General features: G+C 30.6%; 1 protein-coding gene across 2 annotated transcripts in view; it reads left to right on the top strand.

Annotated features, from left to right (window-relative positions):
* The window catches only part of LOC106459531, a 43,040-nt gene extending 22,708 nt beyond the window's left edge, over positions 1-20,332 (top strand). Inside the window, exons 3-6 of one of the 2 annotated variants that reach the window (XM_022386041.1) lie at positions 4,144-4,269; positions 5,717-5,788; positions 10,809-11,108; positions 13,996-20,332. In XM_022386041.1, coding sequence (XP_022241749.1) covers positions 4,144-4,269; positions 5,717-5,788; positions 10,809-11,108; positions 13,996-15,209 — 1,712 coding nt within the window. In that variant the 3' untranslated portion in view covers positions 15,210-20,332. Of the gene's footprint in view, positions 1-4,143; positions 4,270-5,716; positions 5,789-10,808; positions 11,109-13,992 lie in introns of both variants that reach the window. The other variant, XM_022386040.1, reaches the window with a different exon arrangement.
* Positions 20,333-23,708: the final 3,376 nt, after the last annotated feature.

Genomic DNA, 23,708 nt, shown 5'->3' with positions numbered 1-23,708 from the left:
TCTGAGTCATAGAGTAAGTGTAAGTAACTTTTCTTTGATAAATACTTTTCAAAGGTTTTTTTAGATTGTATTAGGTCATCAAGAAATTGTTACATTTTGGAACATTTTCATTAACCACCCTCCAAAAACATACATCACGTATAATAGTTAAATGAACTGCCTAAACATCACGTTAGTGTAGCCTATATAATGTGTAAAGTTTAGTATACCCTAATCCCTTATAGTGATGGCACATGACGAGACACACATTTGGCATGTAATGCTGTTTGAATACAAGAAAGGAAACAACGTCTCTGTAGCCACAAAGAATATCAAAGAAGTTTATGGAAACGTTTCAAACGTTCATAAGTGTCAACGATGGTTCAGCAAATCTTGTTCAGGTGATTTTAGCCTTAAAAAACTGTGATGGCTGACATGTTGGAATTGATATTGATGTTCTAAAGATGCTTGTTGAGTCTAACCCAAGGCAACACATGAAACTATACATAAACATCTAAGGAATATGGGAAAACTCCTTAAAGAAGGTGTTTAGGTGCCCCACTAATTCTTTGATGATAATCGTTTCCAACGTGTGAACGTTGCTTCATCTCTTCTGGCACGTAATGCACATGAACCATTTTTGGACAGAATTGTCACCGGTAATGAAAAATGGATTTTCTATATGAATAATAAATGCCAAAAACAATGGCTCAGTCCTAGACAAAAACCACTTCTGACCCCAAAACCTGGACATTTGGTGGGACATCAAAGGAGTAATTCATTTCGAACTGTCAATGGAAAGATCTGTAGTCAGCAACTGGAATGTTTAAATCAAGCCCTTCATCAGAAATGCCCTTCACTCATCAATTGGAAAGGTGTTGTTCTTCTCCATGACAATGCACGTCCACATGTGGCACGTTTGATGTAACACAAAATTATGCAGTTGGGTTGGGAAGTTCTCCCTCACCTACCATATTCTCCAGATATGACACCATCAGATTACCATCTTTTTCATTCGCTGCAACACCATCTTAATGGGAAAGCATATGCAAATGTGGAAAGTGTTAAAAAGGACATCAATATGTTTTTTGCTTCAAACCCAAGTGATTTCTTTAATCAGGGCATTAACAACCTGATTGTAAGATGGAAAAGCATAATTGATAACAATGGAGACCATTTCATTTAATGTGTGTTTTGTTTTGATACATAAGTTGTTCGGGTTTTTCATCTAAAAAAAGCAACATTAATTTCTTGATGGCCTAATACATATGATGGTTCATTTTAACACCTATTTTTTCCATTGCTTTGTGTAGGTTGGAACATGTTTTATTTTTACTTAGGGCTGAAAAGCAAGAAATAACAGAGAAAGTGCTTCCTAGAATTTTGTAAAATTATGGGAAAATTTTTTTGTTTTAAAACAACACTGTTTTATCACAATATAATATGAACAAGATTATTTAAAATTGTTAATTCAAAACGTGGGAATAAGGATCATCAAAAAAGTATAGAAACAAGTTGAATCAAAATGCAAAGATTATATTTTAAAGCTTCCAAGTAGGGGCTATAAACAAATAAGGCTGGAAATAGTACCTACATTATTTTCTCAAGCTACAAACCCTTGTTTTGACTCCATTTGTGTCCCTAGTTGTTGGCTTCAAAATATAATCTTTGCATGTTGATTAAACTTCTTTCTCTACTTTGTTACAATCCCTATTCTGCCTTTTTGAACTTAACAGTTGTTTACTAATCTTGTTTCTTAAGTTTTTATGTATTTTATGTATTGGTATGCAACTACATCAAACAAAGTGTAAGGTTGTTCTCAAAAGACCATCTTGAAGGTAAAGATTGTATCATCACATATATAATGACTGGCTTTCATCAAAGTCATAGTGTAATGTAACAAAAGCTGAGCAGCAACAAATCAATCTCATCAGAATGGAATAATGTTTCTTCTAAGATAATTCAATACAGAATAATGCATTGTAAACAGACTCAGTATGCTTACCTTGTTAGGTCTACATTACATGACACATATGTATGTTATTCAACAGCCTGATGTGTACAAGTGTTTGCTAGAATAAGGCGATACAAATAATGCATGCAAAATTTACAACAGCGACACACTTGGTGTAAGTTGCCAATTATTGACAGCATTTACAACTGCTACCTTAATACCAACTATTTAAGAATAGCAGTAGTCTTATATGCAGTGGTAATAAATACTGAATAAGCACTCACAATTTCAGCTGAGTATACGAAACAATAGAAAGAATCACCACTGTTGTCTGAGTAGGGCAACCTACTATGGTAATAATCCAGTGTTAAAAGCTTGCTGAAATGTAGTAACAGAAATCAACGTGGAGAGAGCAAATGCAAGTAATGATATGCAACAGCAAAATCAGGAACCCTTCACGTGGCAGTTTCCAATTAATGCACTACAAAATGCACAAGTTGTAGTTTCCAACTAACGTGCATGCTAGAAAAACACCAGATTTTTTGATGGCGGAAAGTAAAGAACTCAGAAGAAAATTTCGTAGCACAACAAAAATAAAGAGAACAAATTAAGTTTTTTGCAAAATTCCTTTGTGAATCTACACTACAGTAGATATCACATGCAATATTTTATAGTGGAGTCATAATAGGGATTTATAACTTGAGCAAACTGTCAGCAGTAGATCTCCAGCCTTGTGTGCTTACTTTTTTTTGTGATTCCTATTTGTTGATGTTATATTCTCAATTTTTAATTATATTGTATGTTGGCTTTGTTAATGCACAGCAATGGGCAAACATATGCCAGGAGTAAGACACATGCAACCTTTTCAAATATAACAAATACATCTAAAACATTGCTATAAATAAAACTTTGTGTGTCTCAAATTAATTATTTACTGAGCCAGATGGTTTTATGCCTGAGGTTTTGTGTAAACACGAATTTAGCACACGTCAAGTACAATGACAGCCACTCATAACAACATTGCTCCTATCATGTATTTATAACCACATAAATCAAGTATTAATAAGGACATGGACATTCATAGCATTTCATATTGTATAACTGTCTAGATTTTGGTGCAAGATACCCAGGCTTGTGAAACAATAATATTTAATAATAATATGAACAAATGGGCAGATTTTGATTTTTTTTAACAATTGTGAAATCACTTATTATCAATGTTTGTGCGATCTTAACTATTGAAAATGAAAGTTTTTCTTTCAAGAATAAGTTTTCCTTTTAAGGTGGTTTTTACTCAAATTTTCTGTTAGGGTTTTAAGCAAATTCCTGTGTGATCCATATATTATATGATAAGTAACAGTATTTACACTATTTTTAACCACAATTTATGTGGTTAAAATGTACTACATTCTCTTATTTTGTTTCTACATGATACTTCATTTGTAATGGTAAACAATGTCAGTCTTATCAAATTTTCAACTTTGCTTGAAATTTGTTGTAAAAAAAAATATGTTTGCTCCGAATATGATTGTAAGAAGTTGTAAAGATATTTTATAATATTTAAAAACATCTTATGGCTAAAAATTTTAAATCTAGAATGCACACTGAGGTTTGTAAAAACTTGTCCTCTAATGTTCTGTTTTAATTTGTCATAGTGAACACAACATTTTTATTTTTCAGAATTTTTCAGATTTGCAAGTGCTTATAAAAGTGTATAAACAGTTGTTGTCATGACAATACAACCTCATCTCTCATTGGAGTGTACAAGTGTCAAGAAATGTAATACATTCAGATAAAGGCAACAAATTAAACTAGTTTAACATCACAGCAAAGTTTTCAGTATACAGAGCAGTGTTATTATTTAGAAAAAAAATGCTATTTACAATGTTTATTTTTTTAATTTACGTTTTTATATATAAAATCATATGTGGTTATACTAAGTGACTGACAGCTACCTTTTGTTTTAGTGATGGTAAAAATATTTCACAAAAAAAATAAAATGTTGCATAGGCTCAGATGGTATTACATAATTAGCAACTGTTGTTTATTAAAAGGTTTTAAAATAACTAGTATAGCTGTTATCAGATGCTGTATATGAATCATATAATCTATCATTTATATCACTTTAAAGCTTTTAAATTAATTTATATTTTGTGTACAGGTCTTCCATGTTGAAACAGTTAAAACATTCAATTTTCTTTATATTAAAGACCTGCCTCCTAGCCAGAGGAAATCTATAGTTCGGTGTGTAACTGAAAAGGTTCAGAAAGCTCGGGAAGAAGCAGGACTCAAAGACACAAGAGTAATTGGTGGAAAATTCAAACTCAGTCAGCCTTGTAAGTTACCTTTACTTGTATATCATGGGTTACATAGTGTATGTATACATTGTATTCACTGAAGAAAGTTAGCCAGAGTTTGTAATGTCTACTGGCTGCACAGTTGTTCATGATATCTGACACATTTTCTCAAGGTTACTTATGGTGAGAAAGTTTATATACAACTAGTCATTAGTTTGGCTAAAATTTAAGGTATTTGTGTGATACCTTGATTGAAATACACAATTTTCAATGTTCGGTTAAATCGTCAATAGTCTCAAAAAACAAACTGTACATATTTTGACATATCAACATTATCCTCAGGATGTATTGCTGAATTTCTCTTAAAAACATTGGTCCATGCAAATTTGTCAAAATCATTCATTCCTAGAACAGAACATTTTATTTCAATATTTTTAAAGAAATGTATGAACCATACACTTCAATCCTTAGGGTGAAAATTAAAAAAACAACTTAAGCCGATATTGTATTTCTTTTACATATCAAAATCATAATGGTTTTTGATCAGAGTTAAACAGACTGTTGCAAGTAACCTTACTCTTACTCAATCACAAGTTTACAAAAGAAATTTGAACCAACCCAATTCATAATTGAAGTGGTCATACAGACAGATGTTAAATTTTGAAATAAAACCAAAATAATTAGTCTTCCTAATAATATGCATATCTTGTATTGATCAGATCACACTGTGAATACAAAGGTGCATGATTTGTGGCTCAATGCCACAAAAGATGCTCTGAATTTCGATGATACAGGTGTGCTGTATTCAATCAGATAAGAGTAACCTAGTTTGTCTGTCACCCTAAGATTGAATGTTTCTGTGAATTAACAGTTAGCTCTTATTTGTTGACTTTGACTTTCAGTTTTTTCCCTCTAATAATCACAAAAAATTGTTTTAAATTTACTTCTGAACTGGATCTACTTGCAGCTATGGAGTACTGTTTTAAACAACTTCTATTAGTAAGTAGAATTATAGTGCAAGAATAATGAACCATGTCATCATAGTTTCACGTTCATTGGGTTCTAATTGTTGAATACATTTTTGTTATAGAAGTTTCACCAAAGGAACTTTTTCCAAGATAAGAAGTTCAGTAAAACGTAAGCTGTAATATAGCTCATATTTTTTATAATCTCTGGTAGTCTTTCAATGTGAAGGACAAGAATAGAATATATTTCTCCAATGGGGGGGGGGGTGGTTTAAAATGATCAATATCGTTAAGTTGGAGTTTGCCTGTGTGAAACAGTCTGAGCTTAATCTTTTATAATTTAGAAACTATCTTCAAGCAAGAGAAGGTTGTTCAATATTTTGGTTTACAAACATAATAAATATGAATAAGTAGATTGGATTTTCTACTTTAAAAAAGAATTTACATTGATACATAGAAAGTATGTGTCTTATGGGTAGGGTAAAATTTAAAATATAATAATTGATATATCTTCATTTCAGATCTTCATTCAAAATGCAATACAGGTCAATCTTTTGAACCCAGTTATGCTGCAGAGTACAATTCATTAAAAGGTAAGATGTTTAAAAGAATTTGAAACTTTTACAAGTCAAAATGGAACCAAGTCAAAGCTTCCTGTATGCTGTAGCACGCATAGTTGCTGTACACAAAATGTTCATGAAGGAGCAACAATTCATTTGACATATGTAGTCTACTAATAAATATATCCCACAAACAACAATGATTTTGACAGGGTAGAACGTTTTAGCTCTTTTTCTATATGGGCTAGGTGCACTGCATGTAAATTTGTAACTGCCAAAGTAACAATGAGATTAGTTATACTATATCTTTTGGTAGTGCATACATACCTTTACAAAATTTTGCAGACTATTAGTAAATGTTACAAGTCTTTTGTACACAAAAAATCGGGTTTTTTTAATCAGATATTGTTACTAAAAATTTCTCTGTCAATATATATAGTCAAACTCATTCAAAGTGTTCGTTGCTCCAAGTGAAAAGTTATTTTCATACTAACATTAAAAATACCTGTCTTCATCTGAAAATTGTTAAATTTCATTTGCATAATCTCTAAAGCCTCCTAAATAAATATCACTCTTTTTTTTTTCAGGAAAACTATATGTTTTATCTGTTATTTTCTCTACCACCCTAACTGTATGGGGGTGAGGTACGCTTGCGAGCAGCCCGTGCATTACATATGTTGATATGGTAATGTGAGCTGCATGTTTCCTGAGTAAGTTACAACTTGTGTGGCAGGATTATTAGTTAGAGACAGTTCAAAGGACAATAAAACAATAAAATTACATATAAATAGATGTATACTCTTACAAACTTTATGCTGTTTAGTATAAACAACTGTGGTTTCCTTTAGAATTTGCAGTCATTCTAGAAATCAACCAATGAATAATGTTTACTTTATTTTGTTTCATTATCCTATCTAATCTTATCAAACCTAATAAATTCCTAATTTTTGCATTTTAGTTACTTTGCTGACAACTGTCCATGAAACTTAAGTCAGAATGTCTTATAACTATCATAATTTATCTGGCTTTCTAACTATACAATAAAAATTCAGCTAAGCTCATTGATGTTTTTCCCGTTGGAATAAACTTTCAAACTGTATGTGAAAGACACAGTTCTCTGTAAAGAAAACAATGTAATGTAGTACATAATTTGATAGATTGAAACTTTGGTTTTATATTGGTTATAAATAATATAGTATTAAATGTGGCAATCCATGAAAGAGAATGTGATTGGTGGGTGTGGCAAGTGGATCTGATTTTCTAGTTTATGGTTCCGTAAACGTATAAGATTAAACATTATGCTTTGCCTGAATAATAACAATATTATAATGAGTAACTTACATTAAATTCCATACATCTTGGAGGGGTGGGAAATGAATTAGAGAAGAAGGGGAGACCTAGAGAGCAAATGTCACAATCCTCATACTTGGGGAGGTTGAAGATATTTTAAAAAATTCCTTATAAAATTAAGAACTTAAAACATACATACTATTAAAATATGGACTATTAGCTATATTTATGTTATATTTATTGGTATACCTTGAAACGAAATAACTAAATTTTGAATATAACTCACTAAAACCTGGTGAAATTCATAGATAAAGATGTCCGTGGAGAGGAGGTTAATCTTAACATGAAAATCACTTTGCATACGGAGCTATCAAAACTCTGACTTCAAATATTCACAAACAAATCTTTGGTAAAAACACTTAATTAACTCTTTGATTAAAGAGCTAGGTACATTGCATCTACTACATAACCACCAAAGTAACCATGAGATTAGTCATACTATAACTTTTGATAATGTACATGTATCTTCATGCAATTATGCAGAATATCGGTAAATATTACAAGGCTTTTGTACACAAAATATCAGATTTTTTAATAAAGTATTTTAATTAAATATTTGCTCATGAGTTTTTGCTTTCAGATTGTTGACGATCCAACATGCAAAGTGATTTTAATTTTAAGATTAAAATTACTTTTCTTCATCTGAAAATTGTCCAATTTCATTTGTGTAATCTTTCTAACCTCCTAAATGTCAAACATTTTTTTTAGAACAGCTTTTTATTTTAGCTGTTATTTTCTCTACCCTAACTCTATAAGGGGTTGGTTGATTTGAGTGATCTCATAACCGCCTTAAAAATTAGGAAATAAACCTAAATTACTCTTTTTTTTTTCATTCTAAAATGACTGCAAATTGTAACAGGAAACCACAATTGTTTATTCTAAATAGCTCAAATTTTATAACAGTTTAAATCTATTTATATTTATTAATTTTTTTGTTTGTTTTAACTAATAATCCCACCATACAAGTTGTAAATTATGTTGCGCTCATGCAGCTCACATTACCATATCAAATACTATAAAACTGGCCTTTACAAAGAAAAATGTCTTACTCTTCTTAATCTTTGTAGTAGCACACTAGTATTTTGTAAAATACAGTGACATTTTGGTTACCGTGCATTACGTATGTATATATATTTTTACTATTTACAAATAAATTTTAAAATTTCAGTAATATTTCTTAAAACACAGAACAGTAAATGAACAATATATATTAAAGATGTTATGAAGCTCATTGTACTCGTGCATCGTACTTGCTAAGCCTTGTCAAATTTTGCATATGAAGAAAGTAAAAAAAAAAATATATATATATACACATTTTGGAATAACAAAATTTATAAATTACTATACTGATACCATGAAAATCCACTGTAATTTATCAGGCTTCCTAACTAAGCCCTGTTTATGTCTAAAAAAAATCTCATTTGTGATCGGAATATTGCTTTGATCACTGCTCTTCAGATTCTCCAATGGTTATGTTTTCTTTACACACATAAGTACTTTAGGAAGACTGACAGGGTTATGTTATGTAGTTCAAAATGAGTACTTTTGATTTGTTATAAACTTGTACTTAAGAGAATTAGGCATAGATAAACAGGTATTTTCAAAAAATGAAGTGGTGAGTGATTTTATATTTTAGCTTGTCAGTATTGGTAATTTGGGTTCCTAGTTCATTAAAAATTATAGACTACATTTTATGATGCCCGCAATACAATTTGAGCAAAAGCAGAAGACAATGTACTATGTGGCATACAAAAAATCAATATTTAGCAATTGCTTTTAATATTTACTATGTGGCTTACAAAAAAATCAGTATTTAGCAATTGCTTTTAATATTTACTTTTAAATTAAGAAATTAAATAATGAATAATACTAAAATTTCAATTATGAACTACAGTTGAGTCCAAATTTATGGACATGCACTTTTTAACGTAAGTCTACAAAAGGTGACGACATGAGCTCTGAATCTTACCCATGTGGAAAGGATTAAAAAATCTGATTTTCTGTGTACAAAAGGTTGTAATGTATATTGAACATTTGCCATATTTAGTGAAGATATGTACATCATATTAAAAGTTATAGTATGGAAACTGATGGTTACTTTGTGGTTACAAGGTCGGTAGAATACACCAACCCCATATAGAAAGAGTTAATGCTGTTGAAAAATATGTTATTATTATATTTCCAGTTCAGAGACATGGCACTCATTATAATTTTTTCTTGTTGTTCTTTTTCAGCAAGTATTTACAATTTAAATTTTGTATTAGCTATAGTTCAAACAAGTTTTCAAAATATTGGGGTTCTTGGTATGTGCAGTTCAAGTTAACTTGTCCTTAATTCAGACTTTTGAGCTACACTAAAAGGCTGTAATAATTAAGACAGCAGTGTTTTTTGTTTTTGTTTTCATCACTTTTGTTGGGTTATCCAGTGACCCAGATCATCTTTTTCTTAGCTGTTGTGTTCTCATTTTAATGCACTTTTTCAGTTAAGTCTGTGCATAATAGACTTAAAATAACAATGCCTTAGAACAACTGACATAAATTCAGCACATCACAGAATAATCTGAACATTCACTATTTTGACACTGTTTATGAACAAATATTTAGCCTTGGTTTAGACTAAAACTGGTGAAATGAAATTAATCTTTAGAGTTTTTAGACCAACATTTACTGTTCTGCATTTCTTTCTTTTTTTGAAAGTCATTACAGTTTAAAATGTCTACACCTATTTATAGATTCCCTACAAAAATTGCTACAATGGGCATACAATGCATTCATATAAATATAGAATAGAAAATGGGTATTGGTAAGGACATATTGTAATTAAGTTTAGACAGTTATTTTCTGGGTATGATTGTCAAGTTCTGTAATTTACTGTAATATAACATTCACAAACAAAATAAAAATTATCTGAGAAATTACAATTAGCAGTCAGTATGTTTAGGGAGCATTGGAGAGCATCAAGGTATGTAAAATACACTGTTGATAGTATGAAATATAAGATTTTCTTTTATGTAAGCAGAAAAATATTAATGTATAAAGAAATATGAAGTTTATTAAGTAAAGTCCTAAGTTCCCAAACATTAAACAGGAATATTGAGGTTATTTTGTCAATTAAAGAATAAACTAGGGATTTCAGAATAGTAAATTATCTAAAGCAGGCCTGGTGGTTTGGGAGTTGGACTCACAAATCTGTTGATTGTGGAACATGCTTGCCATTTCAGCTGTGAGGGCTCTATAATGTGCCAGTTAATCCCACTATTCATTGGTAAAAAAATTGCTCAAGAATTGGCAGTGGGTGCTGCTGGACAGTTGCCTTCACTCTTGTTCATTGTTTAAACTTAGGGATGGTTGCAAATAGCCTTAGTAGCTTTGCCAAAAAGAAAACAAGTAAATTTGAAGTCATGATTATTAATATTGTTCATAGAAATAAGGTATATGCATTTTATGTTTCAGAAATATTTTATCAAAAGTATTGTTGTTATAATTGTATATTAAATAACCAACAAGTTTGTGTTTAATGTGGCTTTCTATGCTTGAATTTGGTATTTCCACTGTAGTCTGTTATTTTAACATCTATTTTTAAAAAGGTGTATTAATTACAAATACTATTTTTATTATGTCTGAAAATTAATGTAAAAAAACACCTTTGCATTTTTATGACATAAAGCTTTCTCTGGTTCATTAATCTTTAATCACCTTATTAGATAGTGTCATAGATGATGATTGTGAAGAACTGGAAGAAGAAACAAGGTCAAGAGAAGACAACTATGTACCATCCCAGAATGCACAATTGAATCTCATTAACATCACAGAAAAAAACTGTGATTTCTTAAGTACCATGGAACCGATGACCAGCACACAGGAGACTGTAAGATTGGGTGTACCATCTGTCTCAGGAATATCAACAGTCTTACCAGGTTCCCAGCCTTATACTGGTATATACCAGCTCTCAAACCCTGATGGTATCTCAGTAACATCAGTAAATGAATCTTCACATTGTAAAGGTGAGATTATTTATATATCAAAATTATATACTTAGCTAATCTCTTTCTGTGGTACAGTAGCCTAAGGTTTTCAAAACGTTTTGGTATTTTAAAAGTGGAACATATGGGAAGTTTGGGTAACTTATATTTCTAGCTAATATTGTTGAGAGTAAACTTGAATAGGATCTCATTGCTCATGCAATGAGTGCTAGTTATTCATACTACTAGTTTAAGCTTGATATACATTATTGGCTTAACCTTGTTGTTATTGCAATAAAACAACAAACCCACTAAACTGTTTCTGTGTATGTTTATATTGAAGTTTAGGTTTCAGTAACTAACAGCAGGAGCAGACTGAACTCTAAAATTCTACTATGAAAAAAACTAGAGGGGCCCATCAAATTTGTTATAAAAATAATAAAAAGTATGTAATTTAATGTTCAACACTAGTCCTGTATAGTTCACACAAGCAGTAATTTTTAAAACAGAGGTGTTCTTTGCAAGTTAGGAGATAATGTCTTCAACAGAAATATTGTCATGTAAAACTTTTTTTGATGTACATCATTATTGATAGAATTAATGTATGTGTCAACTTAAATGTTATTGTGATGGCAATAGGCAAATAATTATTTCTATATTGTGCTAACAGAACATTAATCTATTTTTTCATGTACTTTTCCAAGGAGGCCCACCAAGATTTTTCACAGTGGGCCAGTCTTGCCTGACTAACAGTACATAAACTTCTTAACAGTAGTTTGATACAGCAAACTTTTGTTATGCAAATAACACATCCAAAAAGCAAATGTTTAACCCTAGCAGTAACCACTTCATCAGCTTAAGAGTTTTGACCAATATACTGTCTAGAATTGTTGTTGTTTTAGTAACATTCTGAAGGTTTTTAGGAATGGATATTTACAAAAATAGGATTCCAATTTATGATACACAAATTTAAACTTTAATGTTAATATTCACTTTTTCTGGCCACTACAAGAATTTGCTGTCTCTTCCTGATTGTTCATTCCTATACTCTTTTATTTCCAACTTTTCTTGATAATGCATACATGTCAGATTTTATTCAGTAGCTTGGTTATGGTTAACACTGAATTTTTCCTTTTTTATATCTGGTCTCAGAGCAGTATTTGATACCTCATAACTGGATTTGAGCATTAAATAACCAAACTCTTTACCCATTATAAAATTGGCTTATCTTGACAGATTTAGTGTAACAGGTGACTTTGGCCAATCCTACTAGAGACTAAATCACATGACTTTATATCTGATATACTATTGATTTTATTACATGTTTTACCCCTGTTTTAATCAAAGTACTACCAACTGTTAAGTGAACTATATAAAAGCAATAAACTATCAACAAAATCCTAAGATTTAACTCTAGTTTAATCCTTCCTTTACTGAAATTCTGTCAAACAAGTGAAATCTTGTGAAAATTAGCTAATAAATTTTACAAAAACCTGATTGGTGAAAAGAAATAGATCAAAATAACACAATTAGTCAAATTAACACTGAAATTGACACCATTAAAGATTTATCAACCTCCTTGGATAACAGGAACTTGAGTTAGTTAATCCCTATAGATCTTGCAGGGTTTACACATAGATCATTGAAATTGTGAAATGCCATGAAAAATAAGCTTTGCAAATTTCCGTACCAGAGATACTGGAAAAATGCATGCTTTTATATTTCATGGTCCTGAAATTTCAATTTCAACACAATTCCCATGAAATAATTGGCTTAATTAAAAGAGTTTGGTTATTGGAATTGCGCTTGCTTATATGTTGTGTAGATCATAGTGAATCTCCTGTCTTGCAAGACCTGAGACTGCTTCAGTTTCTGCAAGTGGGCATGCTTGATGAATGTAAGTGTCAAGAAAATATAAGTTTAATCCTGCATGGGAAGATTTGAAGAGTCTTTGAAATCTGATTAGGGAGCCTGGAAAAAGGTCTTGGAATTTTCTTTTGTACTGTTTGTATGGCTGTTATATAACAATATTAAATTGTTTAAAAACTAATCTTGATACACCTCTCAAAATGTCAACAGATAAAAGTTCTGTTGGCGAAGTTTAACGATCTTGATAATCATTGTGCCTGACGAAGTCAGTTAACAAAATCTTTAAAATGTTGGCAAGTGGTAATGTTATAGTAGATTCTGCATAGATTTAACTTCTGATCAGTTTAAGTTTTAATCTTCTTGCTTTTGCAAAATAACTTTTATAATCATTTTGTATTAGCTTCAAATATTTTTTGTAATAGACATATATATACATACCGTATTACAATGTTGAAAAAAAATAATTGTTTTTGAAACTCAGACTTGGCTTTTAGTATTTATAAAGAAAAAAAAAAGGATCAAAATTGTTTAAGCATTATCCATAGAATTTCAAGAGAAAGTTAACAAACATAATAATTTGTGGTTTTAATTTAGTCACCAGTACTTCATGTTTTTCTGCAGGAAGCTACAACATTTAGATAAAATAATTGTCTGTTCCTGATTAAAGAAATAACAGGGGTAATAAATTTAAAGTGTATAATATATGATCTGTTAGCTCACTAGTGTTATGTCTGTGGACTTACAATACTAGAAGTCAGGTTTCCATACCCATAGTGGGCAGAGCACAGATAGCACATTGTGCAGTTTTGAGCTTAACCACAAATAAATAAAATGATCTGTTAACTTTTGTATGTTACCTTTAGTGTATGAATAAACTAAACTGTTTATTATACATCTGTAATGTTGCTGTTAACATGATTTTATATATAACTAATCTAAATAAATAGTTGTTTGTGAAATTTTACATCTGTATTGTTGCTGTTAACAGGTTATATTTTTGCATGCAACAAATAATATAGGGTTTTTTTTTGTTTTTTTTTTCACAAATTAAAATCAGAAGCTGCAGGAAACATTGGTAAGATAGTTCTTCGGTTTACACAAGAAAAAGGATCTGATGGAACTGGACCATCTTCTGCAAAGGTAGACCTGAACAAAGTAGCAGAAGCTGCTAAGAAACTTATTGGACCCTGTGTCATTCGTCGTGTGAAACTCAAAGATGGTAAAACAGTGTATGCATATCGTCCACATACAAATAGTGAAAGCAGTATGTACTCTTTTCCCAATGTTAAAGGCATTTCTGAAGAAGGTTCAACTATACAAGGCTGGAGTGCAACACAGCCATCACCATTAAAAACTGGGAGTCCTCTTGTCCATCACAAAAGTTCCACATCTTCACAGGTGTTTGAGATCCCTCTTTCGGAAGTTCTGTGCAATGAAAAGAAAACTTCTGTTCCGATACCTGGAGAAAATAAGGATCTTGCTTCCCCTGATATTCACTCAAAGTTTAATGACCCGGATTATGATAAGACATCAGTGCTTATATCTGAAGAAGGAGAAATGTGCTTTGTAACAAAATTACTTCCAGAGGATGAATTGGAACATGCTGAAGATGACCTAGAAATTTCTGCAGCTCAACATACCAAAAACAGAGAAGACAAATGTTGTAAAGTAACAAATTTTAGTGGAATTTGTAAAGACAGAGAGCCAAAACATGGGAATAACCTGACAGATATTTCTTTGTATAAAAGTACTTATCCCAAGAATTCAGTGACAGATGGTGATTATACCTTAAGAAGCGAGGCAACTCCTGCCAGAAATGAAGCATTGCCAACAATTGTTCATCTTGAAACAGAAAGTATGGATGATGTGTGTGTTGATCAGCAGAGTAATGAAAACATTTCTGCTGTTTCTAGCCTTGAAAAGGAAAGAGTTAATTCTTCTTTTGAAGTCTCAAATATTATCCATGAGCAAAAGGAACTAATAATCAGCAGTGAAGAAAAAAACTTAAACATAAAAGAAGACCTTAGACATAAAGAAATTGAAGTTATTGATATCAGTGAAGAGTCAAAGGTTGCTGATCATGAAAGTAAAAATTGTAATCATAATGACAACCTTCCAACAGATGCTAATATGGAAAGTAATGCAATTTGCATAGTGCAAAGTAAACACGATAAAGAATTCAAATCTGAAGGCCTGCCAGCAATCATCAGTTGTTCATCTATAAGTGAACAAGAATTTCAACTGACTTTGGGTGAAGGTATGTCTGTGTCATGATTTATTTTTCCCAAAGAAATAATTTTGTGTGTCTCGGTTGAAGAATCCGTGAAAAGTGCACTAACACTGGGGGAAAGAATTGCTCATCATAAGATGATCATTACATGCCAATATATATATATATAATATGATATATATATATACACACACATACACACACACATCATTGTCATTAAGGAGTTAGCATGTTAATCTAGTAACCTTGTAAAGTTTCTTGTCCTTGGTGACATGTACAAATTTGTTATGTTTTACAAATTAGCTAATTCTTGAACATATTGACAAAAATTATGAATCATCCATTTGTAGTTTTTTTCTCGAAGATTCTTTGAAACTAAATTTTTATAGAATAATTCCTCATGGTTTTTTGAAGTTGTGTATATCTAGCATTGAGTGAGTGTGACTTTCTTGCGTGATATTGCCAGTTAGTAGATGCTAATAATGTCAACAACTTGCACAGATTTGTCAGTTTATTGCGGTGGTTGACTACGTTTCATGTAATATATGTGTTGACCTGACTGTACAGTTTATCCTCATCAAGAAAATGGACTTTCCTTTTGAAAGTAAATTTTGAAATAATGATATGTTTATATCAAACAGCATGTACGATCTTAAGAACGAAAAAATTAGTATATGTACGTAGCTCAACTTTGTCATCTTTTATGCTGCTTAATATGATTTTGAAATGAATTAAATGTGGATAGAAAAATGGTTTTAATTAAAACAGTAACTTTATGGTATTTTCAGACATGTAACTTACTGATTTTTGTTTGTCAAGTAAATTATCTTGTATCTAATATCTGGATATTTTACAGAAAGTCTGTGTATTTGTATAAACAGTTATGTTAGTAAATATTTGTAAGCCCCTTTTTTAATATGTGTGTGTAAAATGGAAAACCATTGGATGTTAAAAGCCATCAAGTACAATGTAAACTTTCCAAATGTTTCCAAACAAATACTTTTTCTAATTAGTTTATCATTTGCCAGACATGGATGAGATCTAGTGTCACATGGTATTCATGGGGAGAAAACACCATAGTGATCAACTTTTTAAGTCTTCTGATTACCATAGTTGTTTGTTATTGTAGTAAGTTCATGGTTAAAACAAAATTAGCTATTGTCTGAAGTGAAATGGTATGGAAATTCCACACACACACACACTTAAATTCAGTTACTTTGGTGAATGTTACTGAAATCTATGTGAGGTGTATTAATCTGTATTCATGCTTTTGAATTCCTGGAAAAATATATATAAATGCAATATACACTATAATGATTTGAATAGTTTGGCTGAAACATTTAATTAAAGAAAAGTTATTAATGCTGGTGACTCAAAATTATAACTTTTTATGTGTAATTTGTATCAGGTAATTATTATGAGAAAGTAACACTACTGTGGGGATAACATTTTATAGAGATTACAATAGTTTGTGTGATGGGTGTTTGATTTTCTCATATTGTTAAAATGTCTAATGTAAAGCATAATACTTATCCAAAGTGGATTTTAATTTACCCTACACTTGTATTAAAGACAATAGTAGTTTCATGTGTGTAAATAGGTGAAAGGAAAGATGTTAAGTGTGTCGATATAGGAAATTATATATGTCAGTGGAAATTGCTTGGTACTTAAAAATGTTATTTCTCTGTATTAAAGTATATATTTTTTCTTGTTTAGGCAAGCAGTAATGAAAATGCTTTAATTAGAATGGTGTTAAAAATTTCTTAGTTGTTCTTGTGTTAAAAATAAATTTTAGATTAAGTTACTAAATTTGTTAAAGTTATTAAACCTGTATCTGTGTTTAAGTAAAACATGGCAATTCTCAAATTGTTGCCATCTTAGCTCATTGTTTCTTGGATAAAGTTTTTTATGAATAGCAATCAGGACTATGAATATTTTGTGTGTTTCAGTGTTCATAATATGTGCTTTCAGAACAATTTTAAAGAAATATACAATCAGGTAAGCTGATTTGCATGTAGTGTAATGCTTTTTTCAAATATGTTAAAAAATGAAGTAAGTGGACTTTAGTTTGATTTCGAGAAATATACAAAAAATCATGCATTGGCTTAGTTGTTGATGGGGAGTAAACTATAAAATATTTCTTGCAGCAATTCAGTTATAACAGTTAACTTGTGAGGTGTTACTTATTTAATACTTAACATTTCATATATATATATATATATATAACCAAAACACCAATATGATACACTTCGTGTACTATATGGAATACTTCAGAATTACAAAAGTATTCAGTGAATGCAGTTTTTTTTTAAGGAATGCATCATTAAGACAAGTTTAAAAAAACCTCAGTGGGAGAAGAAATTATAAAATAATAGCACTTCAAAAACTTTTACATGCATATGACCAAATATTCTCTACAAGTAATGAAACTTTAATGAAAGACAAAAATCTTAAAAGAGTATTCATGATTATGTGTTATTTAACATGATAATTATCTTTAGATGTACTGAAGAGTGTTACATTTAATAGTTACTTACATCAGCAAGGTAGGAAAAATTTAAATAATTTGCTGTTAATTCTAGTTTAAAACATTTTTTTTTATTCTTTACCACTAACATGAGAAATTTGTGTATTTTTCTTTCATGGAACTTGAGTATATACATATATATAAATAGCAGAAGAAACTTATGTAGCTACCATTGTGTTCTATACAGAATGGGTTACAACTGTTAAGTGTTTTTGTCATTTTAGATATTATGCAGTGAATTAGGAAAATAAGTCTTTCATGGTCATTACATTTCATGACAACTTGTAAATAGCTTCAAATCAGTTTGTTTTTTGTTTTTTTTTTGTGAAGATTTTTTGTAGTTTTAAGTTGTTGATGTCTACCTCAGTGTTGTGTTTTTCTTGTTCTTGTGCATATCTATTTCATCATTGTAAATTCAGAATTGTAAGTTATGTACCAAAAGTACCCTAAAACAAAAGAAGAAATCAGAGCCTATAAGCCGTCCAAAACGGGTATTACAGTTCATTAAAAAAAATATGAAAAACAATATTTATTATTTGAACACTGTAATTTCTGTACTTTATAGGAAAATGTTTGACCACTAAAAAAGTTAAATACTATGATTCTGCTGTATGCTCATTTAAAAAGCAATTTTCTGTAAGTCAGTTTGTGTCCATCAATTTCCCTCACTCTCTAGATTTATAATATGCTGTTTGGAAAAATCTCTGCTTTGTTTTTGTAACAATAGGTTGCATTCTGAAAAAAACAAAACAAAAAAAAACAGTTTCACAGTGAATTTGTTGTTGTTGTTGTTGTTTTAAGAACAGAGTAGTTAATGAATACTGTACTTTAAGAACAATTCAAAGTACAGTTCAGGTTTTAATCATCCCTAAGAAAATTAATGAAATTGCTAGGTAAAAAAAGCATATGTATGTTATCACAATAAATACTCACAGTTACTATGGTTTCTTATGGCTGAATTCAGATAAAATATTTGGTCTGTTTTCAAACTTGTAATATCTGGTATTTTGATTTTGAGTCTTATTTTGAATTAAAATTTTCATCTGTAGACTGTAAGTTGATAATATAAGTACAACATTCAAATATTTTGTCATAAAAGTATGGGTTTGTGACAATAAGGTGTGCCAAGGTTGGTTTATAAAAGTGGAAGGATTTTAATGTGATCCTTCAAAGAAATTCTGGACTATTTTAATTTCTTCTTTGGTTTACAAGTAATCTATCATTGGTCAATCAGATGGATTGTAATGGAAGTAGTTTCTTAACTAAAAACATTTTCATCTTCTAAGTTATGTACCATATCCATAATCACAAAAAAAAAGTTATGTAAAACATATGAAAGAAGAAGAAAAACTTACAAGAACTCGTGAGTAATTGTACTCCAGCTTACAGTGTCTGAAATATAATGTAGAGCTCATGTAAAGCTAGATAATAAGGCAAGTTTCCTTATTCTTTGATAAGTAATTAGTTATGCAGAAAAACATCAGGTGAACAAATACTTGTCTGGCAAGATAGAGAAACTAGTTACAACCAGAATTATTGAATTTGTATTGTAGGTTTTATAGCAGTTGGTAAAGGCAATAGTATCCACATACAATTTATGTATGCTATCTTCCACACAATGGAACATTTTAAAGCATCCTGTAGCAAGGTTATGAGACTCAAGTAATGTTAGCTGACTAGTTCATGATTTATATTATTCTGTGCTATTTTGAAATACTTGAAAATAATATACAGTTAAAACTGAAGCAATTTTCTGATCATAGTGACACATGAATATATATATGAAAAGGTGCAATATTGTATACATTAACTTTTAAGTACAGAATGACAAATCTTTAAATGCTGTATCTGCTTGGTTTAGGAATTTATAGTTTTTGTTGGTGATTTGCAAATGAATAAAGTGATATGATTATATTGATTCACTGTTTTCAGGTAATTTAGGTAAACTGAAGAGCAAAAATAGTCGTATTTGTGTGCTATATTTTAAATATGGTACTGTGTACCTATTTTTTAAGCATCATAAATTTTTGTCTTGATTTCTGTTTTTTTCCTCATGACTAGTTGTACTTCAGTTTACAGAGGTGATATTATAGAAATGTGGATAATAGACGCTTGCAATATTTATGCTTATATTCTGTTTTCAAAGAAAAGTTTACTGAATCCATTCATGATCTAAATATTTGTATGATGTTTTGTACAAATTGCTTCTGTTTCTTTGGACTTCGAAGATTGGTGAAGTATATATATAGAAAAGTATATCTGCACATCTGTTCTTGTTATGTGAACACAACTTTTTTTTTGTTAAAAAGTAAATCAGTTGTGAGATTTACTCCTGGTATTGAGCAACCACAGTTCATTACTTTTGTCGAAAAACTCGAAGTTATTTTTATATCTAGTTGATAAAATAGGTCTGAAACAAAATTTTGAGACGTTCATAATTGGTACTCAGGAACTGAAAATGTCAGAAGCTGTTCAAGAGAGACTTTGTGTATAGATGTGTGGTTTTTACCCCAAAAGCAAACCAGTGTATATATAGACGTGTTGGGCATACACAATGTTTTGTCTGAAATCCTGTCTTTGTAATTATATTTCGTGTCATTAGTAAGATTTTTTTAGAAATAAAGAATTCAGCAACGTTGACTTCTTGATTTGTGCTTATAATTTTGTTTGTATACATTATTGTACTTAAAATATCTTACGCTTCACATACGCCTGACATCAAATTAAAGTTTTTCGAACAATGTTCTGAATTAACAATTAAATAGAATATAAATCATTTCATATGGAATAATCCTTGAATATAGCAGGTAAAATTTGGAAAGGAAGACATTGGATATCGAGGTAGTTTTGGTGATATAGTTGTATCATTAAACTGCAAGTTATAAAATAACAATTGTCAATAAGTATATAGAAAACTTCTGTCTGGAATGTTTTATTTGTAGAACTGTTAGCTGATTTTTTTATGTGTACTTTTTGCCTTAAAATGCAGAGGGAAAAGTTGATTATCTTTTGAGCAAATTGGAGAACAAGTAACGGTATAAAAATATTAAGCAAATAAAATTAGTATATTTCTGAAGAAAAAAAAAACTTTGTAACAAATACCGGATGAGATCTTTATAGTCACATTTCTGTGGGGCCTACAAAATGGTAAGGCAAAAGAAAAACTATTTTCATGTAATAGTGCATTTTCTAAAAAAAATTTTAGGAAACCCAGTTGGATATCAACTTAAAATCTTTCAAGTCAAGAAAATATTACAGAACTGTTAAACGGCCTTGTGATTAACGTTTATAGACTATGAATCAGAAGCTTCGGGAACTGTTGCATCAAAAACATTGCATTCTAGAGTTGTGTTTGTGTACGCATTCTATGATGATGATCAAATTCCCTTATTTTATCAGACAACAGTTGCTAGTGGGTACTTTTGAACAGTTGCCTTTTTTCTATTCGTCAGTTAAACATTAGGGACAATTAGGCGCAGATAATCCCTATGTAGTTTGCCTTGAAATTCTATACATAACGAAGTGTTAAAAGGGCATAATGAAGAATATTATTTTGTGCTGAAAATAACAGTATTTAGAAGAATGAAACTGTAAATTTGCAAATTATGCTTTTCTATTACAAGGAAATTTTGAATGTTACTAACTTTTGTGCAGTAACTACATTGTTACAGATTTTTTCAGTAAATTAATTAATTGATCACAAAAAGATTTTCGTAGAAATTGTTCACTAAGTTATGCGAAAGTAATTGTACACTTCACCTCATGAACAGACAACAGTGAGTGTAATGGATATAAGAAAAAATCATGTGAAATTAAAACTGTATACACATGCTCACAAGACCAGATCCCCTGGGTGTGGGTTGTCTGTGTGGTAGAGTTCTGAATTATGAAGCTGGCAAGCCGAGTTCGAATCCGTTTATACTACATAGTATTTCCCCAACAATTTAAACTGTAGATATCGTATAAGAGTGACAGTCAGTCTCATAGTGCGGGCAGTAGAGTGCTACTGACAGGCTGACTTATTTCTGATCAGTAGTCCAAAATTTGGGACAGCAGCAGATAGCCGTAGTATCTTTGCTATAAATACAAATATCAGATTTCATAAAGTTAAAAAAGTAATAATAAGATGCAACATTTGTCGTGCGACGAGTGAAACATGTTTATATTGAAGCCATAAACAATAAAAAAATTTTTATTGTTGTCGAAAATTTTACACAAGTGCCTAAGAGTGTATTTGTAACACTTTTGGGTGATTTATAGACAAGATTAAAAGCGATTTTCTGATCATTTTCGTGATTTTCTATAATTGTAGTATAAAGTAAATGCACAATATACGTAAGTAAAGGAATTTGAAGTGTGAGAAAAATTATCATCTCGTAGACAATTGTCCTTTCGATTTTATCAACTCAAGACCAGAACATCACACACGTGTTTTTGCCATTCGATTTTTCCCCCATATCTGTTACTGATGCCTATTCTTTAACTTAAATTTAAAATTACACTTTTACAAAAACTAAATAGATGAGAAAAAATTTTAATTATACAGAAATTAGAGTTTGTCAGGAATTTAGAAACTGTACCTTAGAAAAAGACTGGACTAATTAATGAATAATGGTTTCATAAAATTTGTAGAAAATTAAATTTTGTCTGTTCGTACTCCAATGCTTTTTGAATACAATTTTTGTAAGCTATATTTGTAATATTTGAATTTACATTTGCTAGAAGAATCCGCTAATAATGATGATGATGCAATATATAGGAAATTCATTATGTTGAAATAATCCAGAAATGTCGCGTTGTATATAGAAGCCTATAGAAACGTTGTAAAAGAAACTAATTCGTTATCGTTAAATGGACTGGGCTTGGCGTTATTTTTTAGCAAATATTCCAGAATAACACATAACAGTAGCGTCAGGAGTGGGATTATTTGAGTGAAAATAAAATTGAACTTTGAATAAACTTCAAATTTGGAGATGACAACCTGGGCTGGAAGCAGGATCGAAAACAGAAAAGAAAGAGACAGAAAATTAAAAGATGATCGAGAGATAAGGTTTAAAGAACAAAAATCTGATTGAAGGCGAGATCCATGAAGCTATTAATGATGTACATAGTAATTACAATAAGATTGAAAATGCAAGGTCGACATAATATGAGGGGGATGAGGTAAATTTAAGGAACTGAAGAACGGCATTAGCATCAGTAGGAATAAGATTTAAAAGAACATGAATTTCTCCCAACACGGTAGTTAATAAAAAAGGAAAGACACCTCGAGTTATGGTGTTTTAGATATTGATGGTCTTTAGCATAATCAGGTAACGAAAGATGTGTTAAATGGTCTTTAGGCAAGTCCCGCAGAAAGAACAATATTACGAAGTCGTATGACCAATTTTATGAAGAGTATTATTTAAACAACAGATACCAAGTCATAACCATTTAATAATATCTCGATGCTTATTCTTTAAAATAGTGCATTTTTTAGTAATGGTGAAGAAAACAAGAAATCAGTATGTCACACCACTTATCAATTTAACCAATTTTCTGACCAAGAGGATATGACTTTTTATTGAGTAGCTAGAACTTACTTAACAGAAGGGCTATCGAGGAATGTTCAAAAGACATTGCTGCTTTCTCAACCTTTGTCAGTTATCTCATTTCCAGGGATATCAATATGGTCAGGTATCCAGACACAAATAATTTTTCCATGAGAATGAGTAAAGTTATAGAGAACTCAGAGTTCCCACACCAAACAAGTGATTGCAGTCCCTGTGAGAATATAATGTAAAAAGACTGCTTTAAGGTCAAAAGAGAGTGAAAAGATAATAAAGTAGAAGTATTCACTAATAAAACCAGTGTTAACAGAATACTTGCAGGTTCAGTAAACAAAACTACCAGAGTGAATCGGAAGACAATAAGGCAGAGGTATGTTGAAGTTCAGGACTTAAATATCACAAACCACGTGCCCAAAAAATAAGTCATAGGAACCATCCATACAAGATGTACATCCGCAGGGTCCCCG

Source organism: Limulus polyphemus, unplaced genomic scaffold (assembly GCF_000517525.1).
Source record: "Limulus polyphemus unplaced genomic scaffold, Limulus_polyphemus-2.1.2 Scaffold623, whole genome shotgun sequence".
Taxonomy (NCBI): domain Eukaryota; kingdom Metazoa; phylum Arthropoda; class Merostomata; order Xiphosura; family Limulidae; genus Limulus; species Limulus polyphemus.
The sequence above is the reverse complement of the archived record's forward strand: the minus strand, read 5'-3'. Positions and strand labels throughout refer to the sequence as shown.